This window comes from Oratosquilla oratoria, chromosome 40, assembly GCF_046742065.1.
Source record: "Oratosquilla oratoria isolate Oo_2021 chromosome 40, ASM4674206v1, whole genome shotgun sequence".
Taxonomy (NCBI): Eukaryota; Metazoa; Arthropoda; class Malacostraca; order Stomatopoda; family Squillidae; genus Oratosquilla; species Oratosquilla oratoria.
Genome location: NC_134816.1, coordinates 9,917,335 through 9,940,575, shown reverse-complemented (window position 1 = coordinate 9,940,575; position 23,241 = coordinate 9,917,335). Strand labels below are relative to the sequence as shown.

The 23,241-nt window shown below is 38.0% G+C and overlaps 1 protein-coding gene across 4 annotated transcripts in view; it reads right to left on the bottom strand.

Moving 5' to 3' along the window:
• The window catches only part of LOC143020634 (protogenin B-like), an 862,265-nt gene that overhangs the window by 1,496 nt on the left and 837,528 nt on the right, over window positions 1–23,241 (bottom strand). For 3 of the 4 annotated variants that reach the window (XM_076177127.1, XM_076177126.1, XM_076177128.1), the window contains one exon: window positions 22,120–22,221. The exons of the other annotated variant lie outside the window; for it this stretch is intronic. In XM_076177127.1, the coding sequence (XP_076033242.1) occupies window positions 22,120–22,221 (102 nt within the window). The remainder of the gene's footprint in view (window positions 1–22,119; window positions 22,222–23,241) is intronic. 4 annotated transcript variants of the gene reach the window in all.

Here is a 23,241-nt window from a genome sequence, read left to right as displayed (position 1 = left end):
GTATGCCAAACCCATTATAACATGTAATAATAGGATATGGCAGACATACCTTCTCCCTGCTCTTTCCTCTTCAAAATATCTAGCAGATACCGTATCTGTACATTTTTCTTACCATAAATAGAATCGAGGATGGTAATTACCAAATACCATAACTGTGAATTTACCGGATAAAGAATTACCGTATAAGGAGGATTCACTGTAATGTCATATGTAGGGGATTAACCGTCTGGCAGATAGGGTGAAACCTGATACCTATTCAGTTACATATGAGACAGTGTGGTGAGAGGGGTGTGCTCCATCTGAGTTGTATTCTGCAAACAAAGCATAAAATTCTGTATACAAGGGCTAGCAGATGTTATGTATGTTTTTGGTTGTTTTTTTAAGCTCGTCACTAATCTACTTATTGTTTATCTTTATTTCTTTTTAGATCATGTCTGCCTCAGCTACTTCTCATCACAAGTGCCTATATAGCTCGAATTAATTTTGTTATAACTGTAGCAGTTTCACCATTCCCTGTCAAAGGACATCAGCACATTTGTCAAACAAGTGTATTTTAGATACTTTAAAGTAAAGCTTGGTGATCAATACAGGTCTTGGGCCCTCACAAGGTGTGCAAGAAGTGCATCAACAGTTTATGAATGTGGGCCAAGGAGACATGATAAACTGGCATTTGGTATACCCTCTTTGGGGTGTTGGCTGTACATTATTGTGAGGTTAAAATCTGCTCAGTACCATGCAGTTGACACTTTAGGGTCTGTAAGGGGTGCCCCTACAGACTAGAGCTATACATCATTTTGCCTGTGTTAGAGGAAATATCTATTCATAGAGAAATTATGCTACTTTATTATACTGTGACTGTCCCTCCATTATGCTATCCCCCCAACTATTAATACTGTCTTGTACCACTACTCTGAATATACATTTCCATTTTTGCCAAATCCTGTGGTAGGAAAGAATACTGCCACCAAGTGTTCCCACTTGAGTTGTAAAAGGCATCTAAAATGGGACAGAGGATAGGACTAGGCATCTACTTGAAAAAATAAATAAATAAATAAATAGAGGGTCTGGGAGTTTTCCAACCAGAACCCTAAGGTTTGGGTCTTTTAATGTGCGTGGGTGTGGTACAGATGAGAGTAAAGGGGAAGAGATGGGCATTGAATGAAACTAAGTTGAAAAGGAGGGGTGAGTTTGGGAGTCTAATGGGGAGGATGTCAAGAGTGAAGAGAGGATGAAGGTGAGAAGGGGTGGCTATATTAGTAACTGAAGAAATAGGATGTGTGGTGGAGTAGGTTTCTTCAAGGTTAATGTGGATGTAAGTGCATATGAGCCTGGTAGTGAGAAGAGTGTAGAGGAAAGGGAGGCATTTTGGATAGATTTAAATGAGTACAAAGAGAGTTTAGGGAGAAATGTCAAAGTAGTGGCACTGAGAGATCTCAATGCGAGAGTAGATGAACCAATAGACAGAGTGGTTGGGAAAACTGGAGTGCCAGGAAAAAACAGTAGTGGAGAATTGATGGAGATGTGTCTAGAGAGTTGATGATAGCTAACGTACAGTTTAGGAAAAAAGTCAAGCATAATTACACATGGGAGAGGATGGTGGAAGGGTGGTAGATAGGGCTTTAATGGACAAAATAGTGGTACCCAGGAGAAGGGCAGGAAGAGGAAAGATAATGTTTCAAGGAGGAAGTGACAAGATGTGCAAAGACTGTATGTATTTAACTAGTTGTATTTTGCGGGAAGGGGAGCTATGCTCGTGGTGTCCCGCCATTGTATCTCGCAATGTCTAGTTTGCTTTTAAACTCATGAATGGTTTTTGCGTATTCATTATCCAGTTTGTTCCAAGTGTCCAAAACTCCATGTGTAAAACTGTTTTTCTTCAGTTCCCTTCTATAGCTGTTTTTTTATTTTCTTTCCATGTCCTCTTGTGTTTCTCTTGTCCCAGGTAAGTCCTTTCTATCAAGTATCTCTGTGCCTTTCATGATTCTGTAGATGGTTAATAGGTCACCTCTCTTCTTTGCTCCAGTGTCGGTAACTCCAGTTTAGCCAATCTCTCCTCGTATGATAGGTTTGCAAGTGCAGGTGCCATTTTTGTACCTGCTCTTTGGATTCTTTCTATTTTCTTTATATTCTTTTTGGTACTGAGGGACCACAATGTCGCCGCATACTCTAGTCTAGGCCTTATCAATGTAACCAATATTTTTTTTATCGTGTCTTCGTCCAAGTATGCAAATGCCACTTTTATTGATCTTAGCAAGTTGTAAGTCTCCCCAACAATTTTGTTAATCTGTTTATCATAGGACAAGTCGTTCGTGATAATTACTCCCAAATCTTTTTCGGATCCTTTCTTTACTTCCTTGGTTCCAATTGTATATTTTCCTGATATTCTGTTTTTGCTTTTTCCAAACTCCATTATGCTACACTTCTTAGTATTAAAGTCCACTTCCCATTTCTGACTCCAGTTCCATACCCTATTTAGGTCTTCTTGCAGTGCTTCACAGTCCTCATCAGTTTCTACTTTCCTTAACAGTTTGGCATCGTCAGCAAAGAAGCTCATGTAACAGTTCACCTCCTCGTCCATGTCATTCATATAGATAGCAAACATTACTGGTGCCAGTACAGATCCTTGCAGTACTCCACTGATCACCTCTTTCCAATCTGAATATTTTTCTCTGAGCACTACTCTCATCTTTCTACCAGTCAGGAAGTCCTCCATCCATTTTAGTAGGTTCCCTTGTATTCCTCCTATGTGTTCCAGTTTTTTTTAGTAATTTTCTGTGTGGTACTTTGTCAAAAGTTTTTGCAAGTCTAGGAATGCACAATCAGCCCATCCATTTCTTTCTTGCACTATGTCTATTAGCCTTGAGTAGAAGCATATTAAGTTTGTAGTGCATGATCTTCCTTGTCTGAACCCAAATTGTCTTGGGTTTAATATGTTGTTGTCTTCAAGATGTTTTACCCATCTATTCTTGATGATTTTCTCACAAATTTTGGCTATAGTGCTTGTTAGTGATACTGGCCTATAGTTGGTGGGTTCTTCCTTGTTTCCTCCTTTATATATTGGTACAATGTTAGCATTTTTCCAGTCATTAGGTATCTTTCCTTCTTTGAGTGAGCTATTTATTATGATGTGTATTTTGTCCGTTAGTTCTTCTTTGCATTCCTTTAGAATCCAATTTACAATACCATCCGGGCCATGTGATTTTCTGACGTCCAGTTTTGATAGATGTTCTGATATTTTTGTGTTGTAAACTCACTCATGTGGGGAGATTGCTTATTATTATCTACGTCCCAATTTTGTATTTTCTCTCTGGTGAAGACAGATTTAAAGTGGTTATTCATGACTTCGGCCATCTCTAATTCTTCTGTGTATTCTATATTTCCTTGGCGTAGTTTCACCATTTCCTGTTTGGTTTTAAATTTACCATTCACATACCGATAGAATAGCTTGGGTTGATCTTTGCATTTCTCTATAATATCCTTCTCATGGTTCCTTTTTTCCTCTCTTCTCACATTAACATACTCATTTCTACAGTTTATATAAATTTGCCATTTGCTTTGTTTTTTGTCTTTTCTCCACCTTTTCCAAGCTTTGTCCCTTCTGTCTTTTGCCTCACTGCATCTTTTGTTGAACCAACATTTAATGTACTCTCTCTCTCACTTGTCTTGGTACATGCCTGTTTACCCCTTCATTGTAATTATCCATCAATATATTCCATTTCTCTTCCACTGTTGCCTCTTCCATATAGAATTTTTCCCAGTTTACATTCTGGAAGAATGTCTTTAGTTTTGCAAAGTCTGTTTTGTTGTACACTTCCTTTCCTATGCTTTTCGTTCCTCACCATGTCTATTTCTTCCTTTAGTACAGTTTCGATGAGTACATGGTCACTCTTTCCAATTGGTGTCTTGTACTGGACTTTGTCCACTATTTCAGGTTCTGTTGTAAATATTAAATCTAGTTTCGATGGCTCTTCGTTGTTTCTGTACCTTGTGTTTTCACTGACCCATTGGGTCATTGTGTACTCCATGGTCATGTCTAGCAGTACATTGCCCCACAAGTCATCTCCTTGCACTGTCATGCTGTCCCATCAAATTTCTTTGCAATTGAAGTCCCCCATAATTACCAGATTACCCATGCCCGTTAGTATCTCATTTAGTGATTTTCTTGTATCTTTTAGCATTTTTGTACGTTCGTTCTCTTTCCAAGCATTCATTTTTGGAGGCACATAGGTCACCACAAACTTTCTACTTTTCATATTCTTGCCTTCGACTTTTATCATGATCAGTTCAACATTACCTTTGCCCTCTGCAATTTTTGTCACGTTTAGGTCTTTCTTGGCCAAGAACATGATTCCCCCTCCCTGTTTCTTGTCCCTGTTTTTTATCCAGTAATTGTATAGACCTTGTCCAATAACGATGGATGGTATTTCACCTCTTAGTTTAGTCTCTACAATTCCCATTATGTCTGGTTTTTCTTCTAACAGATAATCATTGAGTTCGTTCAGACCTGAAATTAATCCGTCAATGTTAGTATAGGCCACTTTTAATTTTCTTCCTTCTCCATTGTTTTTTCTGTCCTTGGTTTTTTCGTTTTGATGCGCCATTGTCTCAATCTCATGTCGAATACTCTCCAATGGAATTCTTTGCATTCTGTCTCTGTTCTCATCATTGTGTTTCACTGACTGGAAGCTCACAGCTCCACAGTGACCACCAATGATCCTTGGGCCCTCCCATATCTCTTTTTAGGATGAACATTCGATTATGTTGTAATTGGGTGGAAATGTTTCTATATCACTAGCTTATAGTATTCATCAGAGGTAAACTCTCCTTATGTGAAAAAAGTAAAGAAAATATAGTCTAAGGTGATGGTGATTTTGAGGCCCCTCAGGACTACACCTCCAAATGGGAACAACAAAATGATTCTCCCTGACATCTATCTCACAGATGCCTGCTGTTGGTCTCTGGAGTTCATCTTACTGATTGATATAAACTGCCACAAAAAAGAAAAAGACAAAGAAGGTGAGAAGCCAGTGCCAGGATTGATTGACTGATTTATAGTTTATGGTGCCACAATATCTAGGTCATATGGTACAGCTTACAAATTGGATGTGGAGAGATCCAAAAACGGGTCAAAACGAGCATAGCTCTAGTCCCGTAAAATACAACTAGGTAAATACATAATTTCTAAAAATGACAAAGATGGTAGGCCAAAATTTACATTTAGATAAAATATTTAGTATAGTAAAATAATAAATAAATAAACAGGTATCTAAATTGTGGTCATGAAAAATAGGGAATGGGGAGTCAAAAACAATTAAAAACATTCTGCAGTGGAGCTATAATTTTTCTAAAAGGTCAGGATTCTCTACAAACTTGAGTGCCTCATGTCTCTGGGAAAGGGTCTTCTTTCCTAGTATATGTGAGATACAGAATAATCCATCCTTATCGCAACAACAGAAGAGTTATTGTTCTCGCAGGTCCATCAGACTGGGACACTCAACTAAGAAGTGTTGTACTGTTAGGAGGACTATGCAGTCATTGCATAATGATTATGTTCCTAAGGACAAGAGGTATGTGCAAGATGTGTGTGACCAGTCCAAAGATGGGTCAAGACAGTCTCTGAATGGCATCCCTATATGTGTTCATATATCCAATGATGGAAAGCAACCATGGTTTTCCCCCAACTTGGTAGTGGTAACCAAAGTCTCCCACCTCTTCTGCCAACTAGTAAGAATTGTTATCTGTATTGTATTTACCTAGTTGTAATATACGGGAGGGGAGCTATGCTCGTGGTGACCCGTCTTTGTATCTCTCCGCATCAAGTTTTATCTTAAAATCTTGTATAGTGTTAGCACATACTGTTTTAATGTCTAATTTGTTCCATGTATTTATTGCTCAGTGTGGGAAACTGTTCCTTTGCAAGTTTTTTCTATAACTATCCTTTTTAAAAAAAATTCCGTCTCCTCTTGTTTTACCGTTGTCCCACATTAATAGGTCGTTCCTGTCTAAAACTTCCATTCCTTTCATTATTCTGTAGATAGTTAGCAAATCTCCTCTTTCTCTTCTTTGTTCCAGAGTTGGTAGGTTCAATTTGGATAGTCTTTGCTCATATGGAATACATGTCGTGGAATGGAATGGAATTGTTAAGGGCAGTCAGAATTGCTCTTTCCTTACCCAACTTATCTGACTTCTCATTCCCTGGAATCCCCACCTATACTGGAACCCAGCAAAATCAAACACTGTAGCCTCTAAACTGGAGTAGGTAGAGCCATTCAAAAACTGATAAAACAAGAAGATCAAGAACTAAAATGTTCCAAGGCAGTCTCTGAGTGGCATCCTTGCACATATTCATACATCCAATGATAGAAAGCAAGCAGCGTTATCTCCCCCAACTTGGTAGTGGTAACCTAAGCCTCCCACCTCTTCTGCCAAGTAGCAAGAATTGTTACCCATATTGTGGAATATCTGTTGTGGAATGGAATGAGGTTGGTATGGGCAGTCCGAGTTGCTCCCTATTTGGCCAGCTTATCAGCCTTCTCATTCCCTGGAATCTCCATATGTGCTGTGACCCAGCAAAATCCATCATTGTAACTTCTACACTGGAGTAGGTAGAGCCATTCAAAAACTGATAAAACAAGAGGATGAAGGAAAGGATTAAAATGTTCTAATGCTGAGAACACTACAAGTCACTAAAAATTGTAAAAGATGAAACAGGAAGGGAAAAAAGTTTATTCTTAAAGCTGAGATAATGGTAGAGAGCTCTGCCATAAAAACCAAGGCTACAATGGAGAGGCTGCTGCCTTGACTGAGTGAAGGGAATATAACACTGTATCCAACCTAAAAATCAGACTTTGAACCATCTATAAATACTGGGGTGGAGTTTGGATGTGTGGAACAATGTTCTATTAATAGTGTATGGTACTCATAATCTGGTTACACATTCTTCTTAGGAATATCAGGGTAGCAGACAGTAACCCTGGGGAATAGCCAATAACCAACACTATGAAATTCATAGGGATAGCCAAAAGGTTTAGGGAAGCTTGGGTAAGATGTATTTAGCTATTTGTAGTATACAGAAAAGGAGCAATGGTTATTGGCTCTGGTCTCCTATTCTCTAATTTTCTAACATACCTGGACTCAAATTCATGTACAGCTCCAACTTAATCCATGAGGTCTGTTAAAAAAAATATGTGGACTGATGTCATAAAGCAAAATGTACTTTATTTAAAAGTTACAAATCTGGGTCCCCTTCAAAGTACTCTCCTCCCCCAATGCACGCACTTTTCTCAACAGTGTTTCCACTTGTTGAAACAGTCCTGGTATGCTTCTTTTGTAAGGTCCTTCAGTTCCTTTGTCGCATTTGCCTTAATCTCAGAAATCATCTCAAATCTTCTTCCTTTCAAGGGTCTTTTGAGTTTGGGGAACAAGAAAAAATCACAAGGCGCAAGGTCAGGTGAGTAGGGGGTGGTGGGGAAGAACAGTGATCGAGTGTTTGGCCAAAAACTCCCGAGTTCTGAGGGCTGAATGGGCTGGAGCGTTGTCATGATGGAAAAACCAGTTGCCACTCCTCTACATTTCTGGCCTTTTGTGATGGATGGCATCCATCCAGACATTTCAGAACTTCAGCGTAGTAAGTCTGGTTTACTGTGGAGCCTTCAGGGCTCATGGTGAACAACACCCTTAACACTGAAGAAAACTGTCAGCATCAACTTGACCTTGGATTGAACTTGGCAAGCTTTTTTGGGTCTGGGGGATATTTCACTTATCTACTAGGGCGATTGGACATTCATTTCAATGTTAAAACCATAAACCCTCGATTCATCACTTGTTATGATCCTGGACAAGTTTTCATCTTCTGAATATCAAGCAGTTTCTGACAAACCTGAAAGCGATGGGCTTTTTGTTCATCCATCATCAGGCGTGGCACAAATTTTGCAGCAATGCGGTGCGTCTTCAATCTTTTTGTCATTAATATCGTAACAAGATCCAACTGATATCCCACACTCTTCAGCAACCTCCCTGACAGTAAGACATAGATTTGCCCACACCAAGGTTTTGATTTTGTCGACGTGTGAGTCATCGGTTCACATGGAAGGACGTCCAGGATGCTCATCATCTTCAATGGACTGTCGACCATCCTTAACCCCTTCCATACGGTGCCGCACACGTAGGCGTCATGGACTTAGATCTCAGTGGCAGCAGCCAATGCCAGCCGTACGACGTGTCGTAATAATACTCGCATCATAAAATATAGTCACCGCTTATATCGATCGTTCTCTCTTCACCCGTGAATTTTGATAACCATAGAAAATGCGACTACAAAAGAATTAGAAAGAATGTCATTATGGAGGGGCGACTACAATAAATATAATCAAGACGCCGATATGGCAGCCTCGCGAATACACTCGCTCCCCATGACGCCTACGTGTGCGGCACCGTATGGAAGGGGTTAAAACGCTCATATCACTTGAAACATGCCATACATTTCATAGCAACATCACTGTAAGCCATGTTATGCATAGCAAAAGTTTCAGTCGAAGATTTTCCAAGTTTAGCACAAAATTTCACAGCAAGTCATTGCTCCTTCACGTCATTCATTCTGAAATCTGCCAAACGAAAAAATTGCACTTCACTAAAACTAGCTAATACACAAATAAAGATATCTGCAATTGGGAAATGGCATCATAATCAGCTGATCTGTAAAAACCTAGCGACACCAAGAGGATTCCCCTGAAACCAACTGGAGCCATGCAATTCAAACAGTCCGCATATTTTTTTTAACAGACCTCGTATATCCTTTATTTCCAAATATTCAGATTTGAACTCATGTATTGTTCCAGCTTGGGCTATTTCACCTTCTAAGCTATTCCACATATTTAAGCATATAGAAAAATGTATTTCTTCACATCCTTTTGACATGTGGGCTTTCTTAATTTACTCCCATGACCTCTTAAAACATTCCCATCAGATATCTTCTATCAATGCAACCTATCCCCTCTAGTGACCTGAAAAATGTAATCATGTCACCTCTTTCTCTTCAATTTTTCAAAGTTGGCAGACTGCTATAAGTCTTTCCTCCTATGGTTTATCTGCCAGGATGGGGACCAATTTAGTTGCTGCCCTTTGTATTCTCTCAATCTTACTTATATCTTTCACTCTGTGTGGGGACCATACTGCTGATGCATATTCAAGTCTTGGATGTATCAGGGTTTTGATGAGTTTTTTATCATCTCTTCATCCATATAGTGGAACACCATTTTAATCTCCTGTTGTCCATGTCTTTCCCACAATTCTACTGATATGTCTGTCAGGTGACAGGTCTTTTATCAACATTCCCAAGTCTTTCTTCTCTTTTGCCTTTGTAATGTGTTCACTTCCCAAGGAATAGTTTACAGATGGCCTTTTGCCGCTATTGCCCATTTCCAGTACTTTGCATTTTTTGGTATTGAACTTCATTTCCCATTTATCCATACAAAAATAATATCTAGATCTTTTTGCAATAGTCTATTGTCCTCATTTTTCACTCTTCTCATGAATTTTGCATCATCTGCAAACATGTAGGCATAGCTTGTTGTTCCTTCCATCATGTCACTGACATAGATAAAAAACATTATTGGTGCAAGCACTGAACCTTGTGGAACTTCGCTCATTACTACTCTCCAGTGTGATATCTTATCCTTTACCCTATGTACCTTTCCTTCAAAAAGTCTTCCATCCATTCTAATGGTTTGCCACTCAGTCCTCCGTGCTCCAATTTCCACAAAAGTTGACTGTGAGGTACTTTATCAAATACCTTCTCTAGGCCCAGGTTCATCCAGTCCACCCACCCCTCCCTCTCTTGCAGCACATCAATTCCTCTTGAGTAAAAGTTTAAAAGGTTCGACATACCTGACCTTCCAGATCTGAAGCCAACCTGTCAGAATGTTAATTTCTTCAAGATTTTGGTCCATTGCTCTTTCACAAGCCTCTCACATAATTTCAATATTATGCTTGTTAGTGATTGGCCTATAACTTAGTTGTGTTTCCTTGTTTCCCCATTTGTGAATTGGCACCATGTTTGCCCCTTTTCCAATCAAGTGGCACCATGTCTTCTTTCAATGAACATGTAATAAGACTGTGGATCTTGTCCACTAGTTGTTCCATACATTCTTTAAGTATTCAGTGTGAGATTCCACTACATTGAGCATTTCCCTCACTTCTACATTTGTATCAATTAAACCTGGTTTTTTGCTCCTCTTGATTTTCTCCAAAATATTATGAACTTTTGTGAAGACCGACTGGGTACTTTCATTATTTCTGCCAGAGCAGAGGCCTCTTCAAAGACCTTCCCATACACTATTAATTTGGTGATTTCTTCCCTGTGTCTCAATTTACCATTTATAAACCTGTAAAACAGCTTTGGCTCATCTTTGCACTTATCTACTACACCTCTTTCAAAAATGCTTTCTTCCCCCCTGGAAATTCTTGTACAGTCATTCCTAGCTGTGAGGAAGGGTCTTGATAGTGACATAAAAGAAACTGACTCAGCATGTCAGCAATAAGGACTGACAACATAAGTCCAATGGAATGATGCCTCCATCCACCAGCATGCACACTATGGGCACCCAGTACTAAAAAGAATATAAGGAAACTAGAAAGAATACAGAGAGCAACAACAAAGTTGGCACCAGCTCTTTCCAAATTAACATACGAACAAAGATTATCGAAATTAGAACTACCAACACTAGAGCAAAGAAGAGAAAGAGGTGATCTACTGACTATATATAGAATCATGAAAGCTATGGAAATCCTTGACAGAAAAGATTGACTAAAAAATGACAATGGAAAAACAAGAGGTCATGAAAAGAAACTCAAAAAGGACAACTATAGAAGAGATAGGAAAAAGAATAGCTTCCCACACAGAATGCTGGATATATGGAATAACTTAGATGAAAAAACAGTGTGTCCAAATACTATTCACGATTTTAAGAATAAGCCTGATGCTGAAAGATACAAAGATGGGTCACCACGAGCATAGCTCCCTTCCCGTATAATACAACTAGGTAAATGCTTGCTGTTGGGGATAAGTGGAACACACCAGTTGCTATGTGGTCACCAGCATGGTGTACTGAGTTCAACACACACAAAGTCGAGCTACAGTACAGGTGAGTAGATTTCACAGCTGTACTCCAACTTTGAGATGATAACTGTTTCTATTAAGAGGAAAGGAAAGGGCCAGTCTCACACAACGCAGCTAAGGTCGTCCCACTCAACTGGGATACTAGATGGTATGTAAATGCTCCACACTGTGTAGGCTTAATTTAAAAACAGTCTCACTGCAACAGGTTGTAGTGGAGTCTGCAATTCAAGAACAGTTTAGAGGACATCACTCCTTGTTAACACCATGGTGCCACCATGGTGGCCTTGTTCCTGAGGGAGCAGGAGGGACTGAGTCTAAAGAAGGAGACTCAGCTCCTCCCAGGATGTATGCATACTACAATAATTCCATTGTAAGAACTTGAATTTGGCTACTATGCTGGCTTTTGGAAAGCTCCAGAGAGGAGCTATATGGTCTAAAGGAAAAACATAAGAGAAAGAATTGGCAAGAAAGTTCTAAAGGTAGTACAAGATAAAAGCAAGAAATTGAAAAGGAAATAAAGGAAATGCACAGAATAGGTAAATATACAGAAGGAAAATGTCGACCCTGATAGATCAAATTAAGGTCACAGATGGCAGAAGAAATTCGAGTAAATACAGGAAAACTAGCAAGAAGTGAACACTACAAAAGTATATGGATAAAAAGACACATGAATGATGAGGAAAGAGATAAGACATTAAAAAGCAAAGCTGAGGAAAAAAGGAGAAAAGAACAGAGAAAAAAAATGGTATATTCAAGAAAAAGAAATATAAGGTTCAGAGAACAAGATGGAGAGAGTAGAAAATTAAAACTAGCTAATACCAATATAGAAGGATTAATCTCAGGATTAAACAGACTGAATGATTACCTGTCAGGAAAAAAAAGACATAATGGGAATTGTGGAGACAAAATTAAGGGGTCCACTACTACCAAACAGTATTGGACATGACTTAGAAATAGAGAGAAACAGAGTAGAGGAGTCATGTTCTAGGCTAAGAAAAACTTAAATGTGACAAAAATTACATATGGAGAGAACACGGTGATGATCACAATAAGAGCTAAAGATAGTGACATGAAGAGCAGAAAATTTGCAGTGATTTAAGTGCCCCCCAAAAATGGGGACTTGGAGAGAAATTATTTTAAAATGTTAAATGATATGAGACTTTCATTAAATGTGATGCTGAAGGATAGAGGTTACATGGTACTTATGAGAGATTTTAATTGCAAAGAAATATGTTGGGAAGAGATGACAGTGAAAGGTGGAGAGGACCAATGAGGAAATGTATTACTCAACAGGACTATAGAACATACAATGACACAATGGGTAAAAGAAAATACTAGATTTAGAAATAATGAACACCAAGACTAGATTTACTATTTACATCAGATCCTGAAATTGTGGACAAAATTGAATACAAGACACCAATTGCAAAGTGACCCCATACAACTTGAGTTAGAAAAGGAGGAAATATATAGAGAAATGAAAAATACTGAAAAGGAAGAATGATGTGTAATAAAACAGACTTTGAGAAACTTAGGAATTTTTTTCTTAAAGTGAGCTGGGAAAATTCAACAAGGAAGAAACACAAGTGGAAGAAAAATGGATGATTCTGATGAAAAGCTATAAAGATGCTATTCTAAGTTTCCTTGTAGTGCTTACTTTACAATGCTGCCTTCTTGTTTTCTTAGAGACCATTTCCTCACCTTCTGATTGACAACTCTCCAAAATAACTGCTGGTTTTCTTCTTTGGTCCTATAATTTCTGGCTTTGGCTTCCACTAAGAGCTTTTGTTCCTAAGCTCAATCCTCTTTGTTAGCATCTTTCCTCATCCAAATATTTTTTTTTACTTTTCTTCTCATGGTAACTTCTAAGACTTGCCGATTACTTCTTTTGCCATGGCTTGCAACTTGAACTTTATTTTCATTGGACATGCACAATTTCTCTTATAGTTGCCAAACCAATACATGCTATCATTCTGGTCCTTTAAACCCAAATCCTTCCCTAGAGTTGTTGATGTAATTTCCTAATCATCTTTCTTTTTCTTGACACAACTTCCATGAGTTGTTTCTTCTTGGCATCCAAAGAATAAAATGCATCCAGGCTTGTCTAAAACATCTCTGATGAGATTTTTTTTTATAATTTTAACTATTCCTTCTCCTAGGCTACCTCTGCCTTTTTCTTCCATCATGACTTTAAAGGTTATTCTAATTCTCCTATTCTCATTTGTTGTTGACCAAACCTCTTTTTCCTCCATGGTGTTAAGATTTTTCCCTCATTTATTAAAGTTTCATTTTCTCCTTTTCAATTTAACAATCTCCATTTTTTCTAGCCAAGTTTGTTTCCTTTAATTGCTCAAGTTTTTTCTCCAGATTGTGTAATCTAGCCTCATGTGAGGAAATTGAGTCTAAATCTTTCCAACTCTGTAAGAATTTCACTTACATGGTAGAGTATCCAACTCGAGACTTATCTTCTTTTTCAGATTTATTCTCTGTACTATATTTATAATTTTTCCAATGGATTTACTCACCTTTTTAGGTGTAAAGCCTTTGAACTCATTCATTAGTATAGACACAGCACTGAAAGGCAACAATTTGTGATGTAAAGAAACTAGAAATTAAATTTTATCTTGTGTTTTCTATTGCGAGTGATTACAGAGATGAAGGCCATTTTCTTTCCCTTTCTCTTTTCAAAAGTTGAAATCAATGAGAGTTTGTCTCTACTGTGATCCTGAATAGCTTTACTTTCCTTCTATACAAGTTGTAATTATTTTAACTTGGCCTTTTCTGATAGGCAAAACTAGAGCATCACTTCAGGTCGCCAATGTTATGTCGTGACAAAAATAACTATTTTCCTTCCCTAACTCTCTCCTAAAGTTGGAACCAGCAATGTTTTGCTTCTATTGTGACCACGAAATAGCACTGCTTCCCCCTGTTCACTCAACTGGTAAATATTCCATCTGGCTTTGCCTATTAAAGGCAATTCAAGGAGCACCACATCAAGTCGCCGCGACTGTATTTACCTAGTTGTATCTTATGGGTAGGGGAGCTATGCTTGTGGTGTCCTGTCTCTGTATCTTGCCATAACTAATTTGCTCTTAAATTCTTATGTTGTTTTTGCACTCACCATTGTTTTGTCTAGTATGTTCCATACATCCACCACTCTGTGGGAAAAACTGTTCTTTTTCAGGTCTCTTCTATAACTGTCCTTTTTGAGCTTCTTTCCATGTCTTCTTGTGTTTCTCTTATCTCAATTAGTAAGTTTTCTCTATCAAGGACTATACCTCTCATAATACTGTATATGGTCAATAAGTCAACTCTTTCTTTGTTCCAGTCAATAATTCTAGTTTTGACAACCTGTCTTCATATGACAGTTTAGTATTGGAGCCATCTTTGTAGTTGCTCTCATGATTCTTTCAATTTTCCTTATATTCTTTTTAGTACTGAGTGACCATAGTGTCACTGCATACTCCAATTTTGGCCTTATCAGTGTGACTAGTATTTTCTTTACCATTTCTTCACCCAAGTAAAAGCCAGTTTTATTGATCTTAGCAAGTTATAGTTTTTACCAACAATTTTGTTTATATGTTTGTCAGGGGACATATCCTTTATGATGATTACTCCCATGTCTTTTTCAGATCCCACTTTTTTTACTTCCTTGTCACCAATTTTACATTGTCCTGATATCCTTTTTTACTTTATCCAAATTCCATTATGCTGCATTTCTTAACCACTTCCATACGGTGCCGCATACGTAGGGGGCATGAGGAGCAAGTGGATATGCCAGGCTGCCATATCGGCGTCTTGATTATATTTATTGCATAATGACATACTCTCTAAACTGTCCTCATCACATTTTCTATGGTTATCAAAATTCACGGGTGAAAGAGAGAACGATCGATATAAATGGTGACTATATTTTATGATGCGAGTATTATTACGACACATCGTACGTCTGGCAGATAATGCTGCCCGCGAGATTTTGGCCCGGAGTGAAGAGGTTAATGTTGAAATCCACTTCCCACTTCTGACTCCATTCCCAAACCCTATTCAGATCTCTCTGCAATGAGCCACTGTAAGAGGCTGGTAGATAAAAGTAGACAAGAAAGGTAGATAAAGGGGTAGGTGTCAAGAATTTCATTTTTATGTGAAGGGTGTTTGGTAAACAATAGCCATGAAGGGGTTGCATAATCTCACTCCTCGTCTAAAGTTTATAAACAACCACTAGGAACAGATTTTAATGCTGATGTTAATATATGTAAACTAAGCCATTTGTGCATTGATATTGTGATTGCTTGTGTAAGCAGTATTGCTTAAGACATTGTAACAGTCTTTCTGATTGGAGAAAGGGTGGAGAAAAATTTATTGGTACATACATATACCAAAGGCTTTTTTCCCCTTACAAGGGAGGTAGCCAATAAACAAAGGCATAAAAACCATTCCCACCCAATCCATCCCTAATATACTCCACTCCCCTCCACCCTCTACCCTCCCTCTTATTTTGGCACCTCCTGCCCTGGGTCAGAGGCAGTGTTGCAAGACACAGCACATCCACAGCAAGGCCGCTTCATTAAATCAACGACCCCCCTCTCTGTCCCTTCATGCAGAAAAGGAGATGTGGAGAAATCCCTTCAGGCTGCATCAAATTTCTCTCACACATACTACCTCACCCCCCATCCCTCCACCCATTCCACCTCATGCATCACAACATCATCCATATACAACCATTCTCCATTCACCCCTGTCTTCTGTCCTCTCCTGTCCTTCCTCAACAGACATACCCCTCTTCCCCAAAGCCCCTTTCACTCCATCCATCTATCTCATCCTAAGTTGCCCTCTCATGTTTATTTCCTCCACATCTGCCTTCCATACCTCTTTTAATAGTCTTTCTTTTCTAATTCTTTCCATGTGTCCAAACCATCCCAATACTCTTTCATCAACCCTATCTCCCAACTCCCTTACCACCTCTGTTCTCCTCACCTCCTCATTTCTCACTCTATCCAGCCTAGTAACTCCTATCATACTTCTCAGACACCTCATCTCAAACACTCCTCTCTTATGTTCCATGTTTCTGCCCCATGAGGTGCTGTTGGTACAATCACTCTTTCATACAATCTCCTCTTACCATCCATTCACAAAAGCCTATTCCTCATTACACTTTTTAATCCACCAAAGCATTTACTTGCTTCTCTCAATCTACATTCTACCTCCACCTCCATTCCACCCTTTCCTGCCACATTCGCACCCAAGTATCTAAAAATATCCACTTCCTCCAGTCACTCTCCCTTAATGCTCACTTCCAGTCTGCTGCCACTTTCACCCCTTGTACATCTCATCACCTTACTTTTACCCACATTTATCTTCAACTTTCTTCTTTTACATGCTCTCCCAAACTCTGTCACCAACTTCCTCAATCCCTTCTCTGATCCTGCTACAAGCGCAGTGTCGTCCACAAACAACAGCTGGCTCACCTCCCACTTTTCTCCATTTTCTCTAACCATCTCTAATCCCTGACCCACCACCCTTGCATTTACCTCTCACACCACCCCATCCATGTATAAGTTGAACAGCCAGGGCAACATAACACATCCCTGACGAAGTCCCTGGGATGTAAAAGTAAAGATCATTGGTGTAAATTGACAAGCCAAGTGTAATATTCAGGAAGAAAAGAAGAAAATTTTTACCTGTTTAATTTATCCCATCAAGAAACATTACTTACTTCCTACAGAAAGATATGGTGAAAGACATACTTAAGACAAGTGATGGAAAGAAAGTTGAAGGTGAAAGCAGAAATACAAAAACATAGAAGGGAACAGTAAACAGAATTAAACCATTTCAGCACTCACTTCCTTTAACAGTTTTGCATCATCTGCAAAGAAGATCATGTAACATTCCACACCTTTGTCCATGTCATTCACATAAATAGCAAATTTTATTGATGCCAATACTGATCTTTGTGGAACTCCATTAATCATCTCTTCCAAACGAACTCTTATCTCTGAGCACTACCCTCATTTTTCTTCCATGTAAAAAGTCCTCCATTTCAGTAGTTTATCTTGTATCTCTCCTATGTTTCCAGTTTTCTTAACAGTTCTTTTTGTGTGGGACTTTATCAAAAGCTTTTTGTTAATCTAGGAGAGCACAATCACCCATCTGTCCCTTTCCTATATTATATCTAGTAGTGTATGAAATACCTTTGCCCAATAGGAAAAAGTGACCATGTTACAACTAAATTTCAGCTGGGGAATGAGGCAACAGAGCCAAGGAATGAATCGCACAGACAAGGGAGACTCAATTTTAGGAAAGCAGATTACTTAGCGATGAAAAAATTCTTTGAAGAAACAAACTAGGAAGAACTCATGAATACCACAGGAATAAGGAAAAAATTGGAAATCTTTCTTGACATTTACAACCTAAGAGTGAACAAACATGTGCCAATGACTAGAGAAAAGAAAAAGCAAAAACAGGACTGGTTTAATAACAATGTGAGACTGCCAAAAAGGCCAAGGATGTGGCTTGGGGAAAATGGAGGAAAAAAAAGAGGCAATAAAAAACATGAAGCTTACAAACAAGCTAGGAATGACAATACAAGAATTCATAGGAAGAAAGTAATTTTGAAAGAGGTGTAGTAGATAAATGCAAAGATGAACCAAAACTGATTTATAAATAGTAAACTGAGACACAGGGAAGAAATCACCAAGTTGATGGTAGATAGTGAAGTCTTTGTAGAAGCCTCAGCTTAGGCAGAAATAATGAAGGTTTCCAATTGGTCTTCACAAAAGAGTACAATTTTTTTGAGAAAAGTGAGGGGGGCAAAAAACCAGGTTTAGTGGATATAAATGTAGAAGTGAGGAAAGTGCTCAATCTCCTGGGACCATTGGATGTGACAAAAGCTTCAGGACCTGACTGGATCTCAAATTGAATACTTAAAGAATGTAGGGAACAACTAGCAGACAAGATTCACAGTCTTATTACATATTCATTGAAAGAAGGCATTGTGCCATTTGATAGAAAAAGGGCAAATGGGGTGCCAATTCACAAAGGCAGAAACAAGAAACACACTAAATTATGGGCCAGTATCACTAAACAGCACAATAGTAAAATTATGTCAAAGGAATATAAAAGATCAATAGACCAAATATCTTGAAAAGATGAATGTTCTGAGAGACAGTAAGTTTAGCTTCAGATCTAGAAGGTCATGTGTGTCAAACCTCTTAAGCTTTTACTCGAGTGATTAATGTGCTGCAAGAGAGAGAGGGGTGGGTGGACTGTATGTACCTCAACCTAGAGAAAGTATTTTATAAAGTACCTTACAGTCAACTTATGTGGAAATTGGGAATGTTGGAAGACTGGCAGGCAAACTACTAGAATGGATTGAAGACATTTGAAGGAAAGATATATGAGGACAGTAATAAAGGACAAGATGTCAAGCTGAGCAGTAACGAACAGAATTCCACAAAGTTCAGTGTTTGCACCAATAATATTTCTTGTCTATATCAATGACATGATAGAAGGAACAACAAGCTGTGATAACATGTTTGCTGATGATGCAAAAATCATGAGAAGAGTGAAAAAAAAAGGACAGTAGAGTATTGCAAAAAGATCTACATATTATTTTTGCATGGTGCCAAGAATGGGAAATGAAGTTCAATGCAAAAAAATGCAAAGTACTGGAAATGGGTAAGAGTGGCAAATGGCCATCCTTAACTATTCCATGGAAAGCAAACACATTACAAAAGCAAAGGAGGAGAAAGACTTGGGGGTCTTGATAAAAGACAACCTGTCGCATGACAGACATATCAGCGGGATTGCGGGAGAGACATATGGAATATTGCAGAAGATTAAAGTGGCATTCTATTATATGGATGAAGACATCATTAAAAAACTCATCAAAACCTTGATATGACCAAGACTTGAATATGCATCAGTAGTATGGTCCCCACACAAGAGTGAAAGATATAAGCAAGATTGAGAGAATACAAAGGGCAGCAACTAAACTGGACCCCAGCCTGGAAGATAAACCATAAGAGGAAAGATTAAAAGTACTGGGTCTGCCAACTTTGAAAGACTAAAGAGAAAGAGATGATATAATTACAATATTCAGGTCATTAAAGGGGATAGATTGCACTGATAGAATAGATTTCTTGACTAAAGATGGAAGGGCTTTAAGAGGTCATGGTAGTAAATTAAGAAACACCACATGTCAAAAGGATTTGAAGAAATAGTTTTCCATATAGATGTAAATGTGGAATAGCTTAGATGGTGATATAGCCCAAGCTCAAACAATACACGAGTTCAAATCTAAATATATTGAAAATAATAAATATAGATTAAGTTGGAACCGTACATGAATCTAAGTCTAGGTATGTTAGAAAATTAGAGAACAGGAGATGGACCAAACAAGCATTGCTCCTTTCCTGTATACTACAATTAGGTAAATAAGCAAGATTGAGAGAACACAAAGGGCAGCAACCAAACTGGTTCCCAGTCTGGCAGATAAACCATACGAGGAAAGACTACAAGTACTGGATCTAGCAACTTTTGAAAGATCAAAGAGAAAGATGTAATATATAGTATTCAGTTCACTAAAGAGAGACTACATTGAATGGTGAGAGATCTTCATTAAGGATAGGAGGGCTTTAAGAAGTCATATGAACAAATTAAGGAAGACTACATGTCTAAAGGATGTAAAGAATAGTTTTCAATATAGATGCATAAATACTTGAGATAGCTCAGAAGGTGATATATCCCAAGCTGGAACATACATGAATTCAAATCTACAAAAGATAACTGGAAATAAGGAACAGAGTTGTAACTATACATGACTTTGAGGCTAGGTAATTGAAGAGTTAGAGATGGGACTCAAAGAGCATTGCTCCTTTCATGTATACTACAATTAGGTAAATACCTCTGTTCTCTCCTCAAATGTTGGCAGCCCTAAAATATCCAGTCTCTCCTTGCATGGTTTATCATCAACATTTATAACCATTTTAATCACTGTTCTCTGAACCTCCTTATATTTTTCTGCGTTGATAAAAAAAAAAAGTGTAATGAGAAACAGACATTTAGGAATGGATGCTAAGAAGAGATTGTATGGAGTGATTGTGCCAACAGCACTGTATGGAGCAGTAACATGGAACATAAGAGAGGAAGAGTTTAAATGTGTTAAGAGATGAAATGCCTGAGAAGTATGGTAGGGGACTAAGATGGATAGAGAGAGAAATGAGGAGGTGAGGAGAGCAGGATAGAAAGGGAATTGGGATATAGGGTTGATGAAAGAGCATTGGGATGGTTTGGACACATGAACAGAATGAGTGAAGAAAGATTAGTAAAAGAGGTGTGGAAGGCAGAGGTGCAAGAAGTGAACATGAGGGGGCAACCAATGATGAGATGGATGGATGGGGTATAAGGGGTATTGGGAAAGAGGGAAATATCTATGCGGAAGGAAGAAGACAAAATATAGGGATGAATGGAGAATGATTGTATATGGATGATGCTGTGATGGATGGAAGGGAGTGGGTGGGGGATGAGGGGTGAGGAAGTATGTGTGAATGATATTTTGACACAGCCCAAAGAGATTTTTCCTTGTCTTCTCTTTATCTGCATGAGGGGATGGAGGGGGGGAGGGTCGCTGATTAAATAAAACAGCCTCGCTGTGGATGTACTGTGTCTTGCTACATTGCCTCTGACCCAGGGCAGTGGGCGAGATGCAGGGATGATCCATCATCCAGGAGGAGTCAAGATAAAATGGAAGCTTCACTAACTTTTGATATATTTTTTAATGTGTTCACTGAAAAAGAGATATTGTAATCACTTTGGATAACTAAGCCTTTTGTGGTGTGACATTTGTATCATATTTAAATTAAAGTTTGAACCCCATGTAACTGAATATGGGTATTGTCGATCAATAATTTTACAGTTTATAAAACATGGAAGAATACATAAAATTATGGTAGAGTCATGCCCCATCTGCCAGTCACCTGGCAAATGATGCAACTAAACATGACAAAACCAGTGTTCCCATGAACTTCTACCAAAAATTTTGTATGCAGGGATACACATTTACTGTTTTTAATATTATATATATATATATATATATATACATATACATGTATATATATATATATATAAATATACATGTATATATATATATATATATATATATATATATATATTTTTTTTTTTTTTTTTTTTTTTTTTTTAGGGCAGTCTTGTAAGCAATTGCTGTTAAATGCTAATGTACACATGGCATCAATGATTTTAAGAGAACAATTCTTTTTTTTTCTCTTTTTTTTTTTTTTTTTTTTGTCAAAATTCAAACTCTGGGGGGGAAAGTGAAAGGCATTACAATGTATTTACAATTAGGTCAATACTACAATGCCCCACATTAACAATCCCTAGACGTCAACACAATACAGCTTCCCTGAGTGACTTATGGTTCCCCCCAGAGGCTGTTGCTGGTTACCTGAAGATTACATTTCTTCTGCAAATTAGGTTTTCAATAATATTTATGGCTTTGTCCATGTAGTGGAATGCTAACTATATATTCACCAACAGATTATGTTTTCCCAGTGATTTGGTTTCTGGTGGAAATATTCTACATCCATCACTTCCAAATTTCTCTCTTGCCTCTACTTAAATCATTATCTATCCTATAGAACAATGACAGCCTATTTTCACACCCATTTCCAATATCTTGCACTTCTTCACAATGAAATTTATCTCCCACTCCCCACCTTTTTTTTTTTTTTATCATCCCTACTGAACTACAGAAAATATTCTGGATTCCTTCTTATGAGTAATGTTGTTTCTGAAATAACCCAATTTTCTATTTTCCATCCAAGACTAATCCATTTCAAAGACTAATCCTTATCCAAATTTCCCCAAAACAACTATACCATTATGCACAAAGAATAATAAGCATGATTATGGAAAAAGAAAAGAAGAGAAAAAAGGAAAATATAATAATGATGGTGTTCTATTACATGTGAGTTCTCTTTAACACTCACCTGGCTGCCTGACACTGCAGATTTATTAAGCCTCTCCTTTTTTATGATGCCATTATACATTGGATGTCTAAAGCCATTCACTCGGTGGTCAGGATAGCCACCCTGCAATATGTGAAGCATTGTTTTAACAAATGTGAATAATATACTTTAATTGAACATTGTAACATATTTCTGGTATACACTTTCAGCAACCTTCTCGAAACAGGAAAAGTTACTTTTTTTTTCAAAGTGATGAATATTTCTAATAAAAATTACAATTTTCTCTGGTGTTGGGGTCAGTAAGAATACCATCTATATATTCTCTATGTGTCACAGAGGCATACTAGAAGAGATGGAGGTACTGAATGCTAACAACTTTACCTTAGAATAAAAAAAAAAAAAAAAAAAAAAGGGAGAGAGAGAGCGAGAGAGAGTGAGAGAGGGAAACCTGGCCAGCTATTAATGGGTCTTTCATCCAGAGAACCATACCACATATTGTGAGAACACATATATATATATATATATATATATATATATATATATATATGCATTCACTAGAGCAAAATGTAGCGACACATATGTAAATCACACAAAGAACCTACAGTTGGGGTAAAAGAAAACTTTGGAGAATGTTTGACTTTTATATTTTGGCTACTAGCTGTAGCCCTCTTCAGGAAAGTTCAAAACAGTAGAAGTGGCATGACATATATACTTGTTTGACATAAAGAGGGGAATGTAAACAGGAACATGTACAGGTTACATGATGGGCCTGATGACCTCACCCAAGGAAAAGTCACAGGTTCAAGCATGGGGTTGGGTGCAGGGTTAGAAGGATGATAACTACTGACCATGCGACTCACAAGGATCATCTCACATTTGCTTACCACTATCCTAAACCAGTGCATACGCAAATTGTGAATGTTCATCAAAGTATTAGGGGGGCTGATTCTCCTGAAGTATATAGCTTAACCTGTGAAGATTGTGATCTGGTATACCTATGCCAAATTGGTAGAGACTTGAACACTAAATTGGCCAAACATAAGAGATTCATCAAATATGCCCAAGAAAGTTCAGCTGTATTCCACCATGTGAGTCATCAAAACCACCAGATTAACTGAGATAAGGCCAAATGAGTGTTCAAGT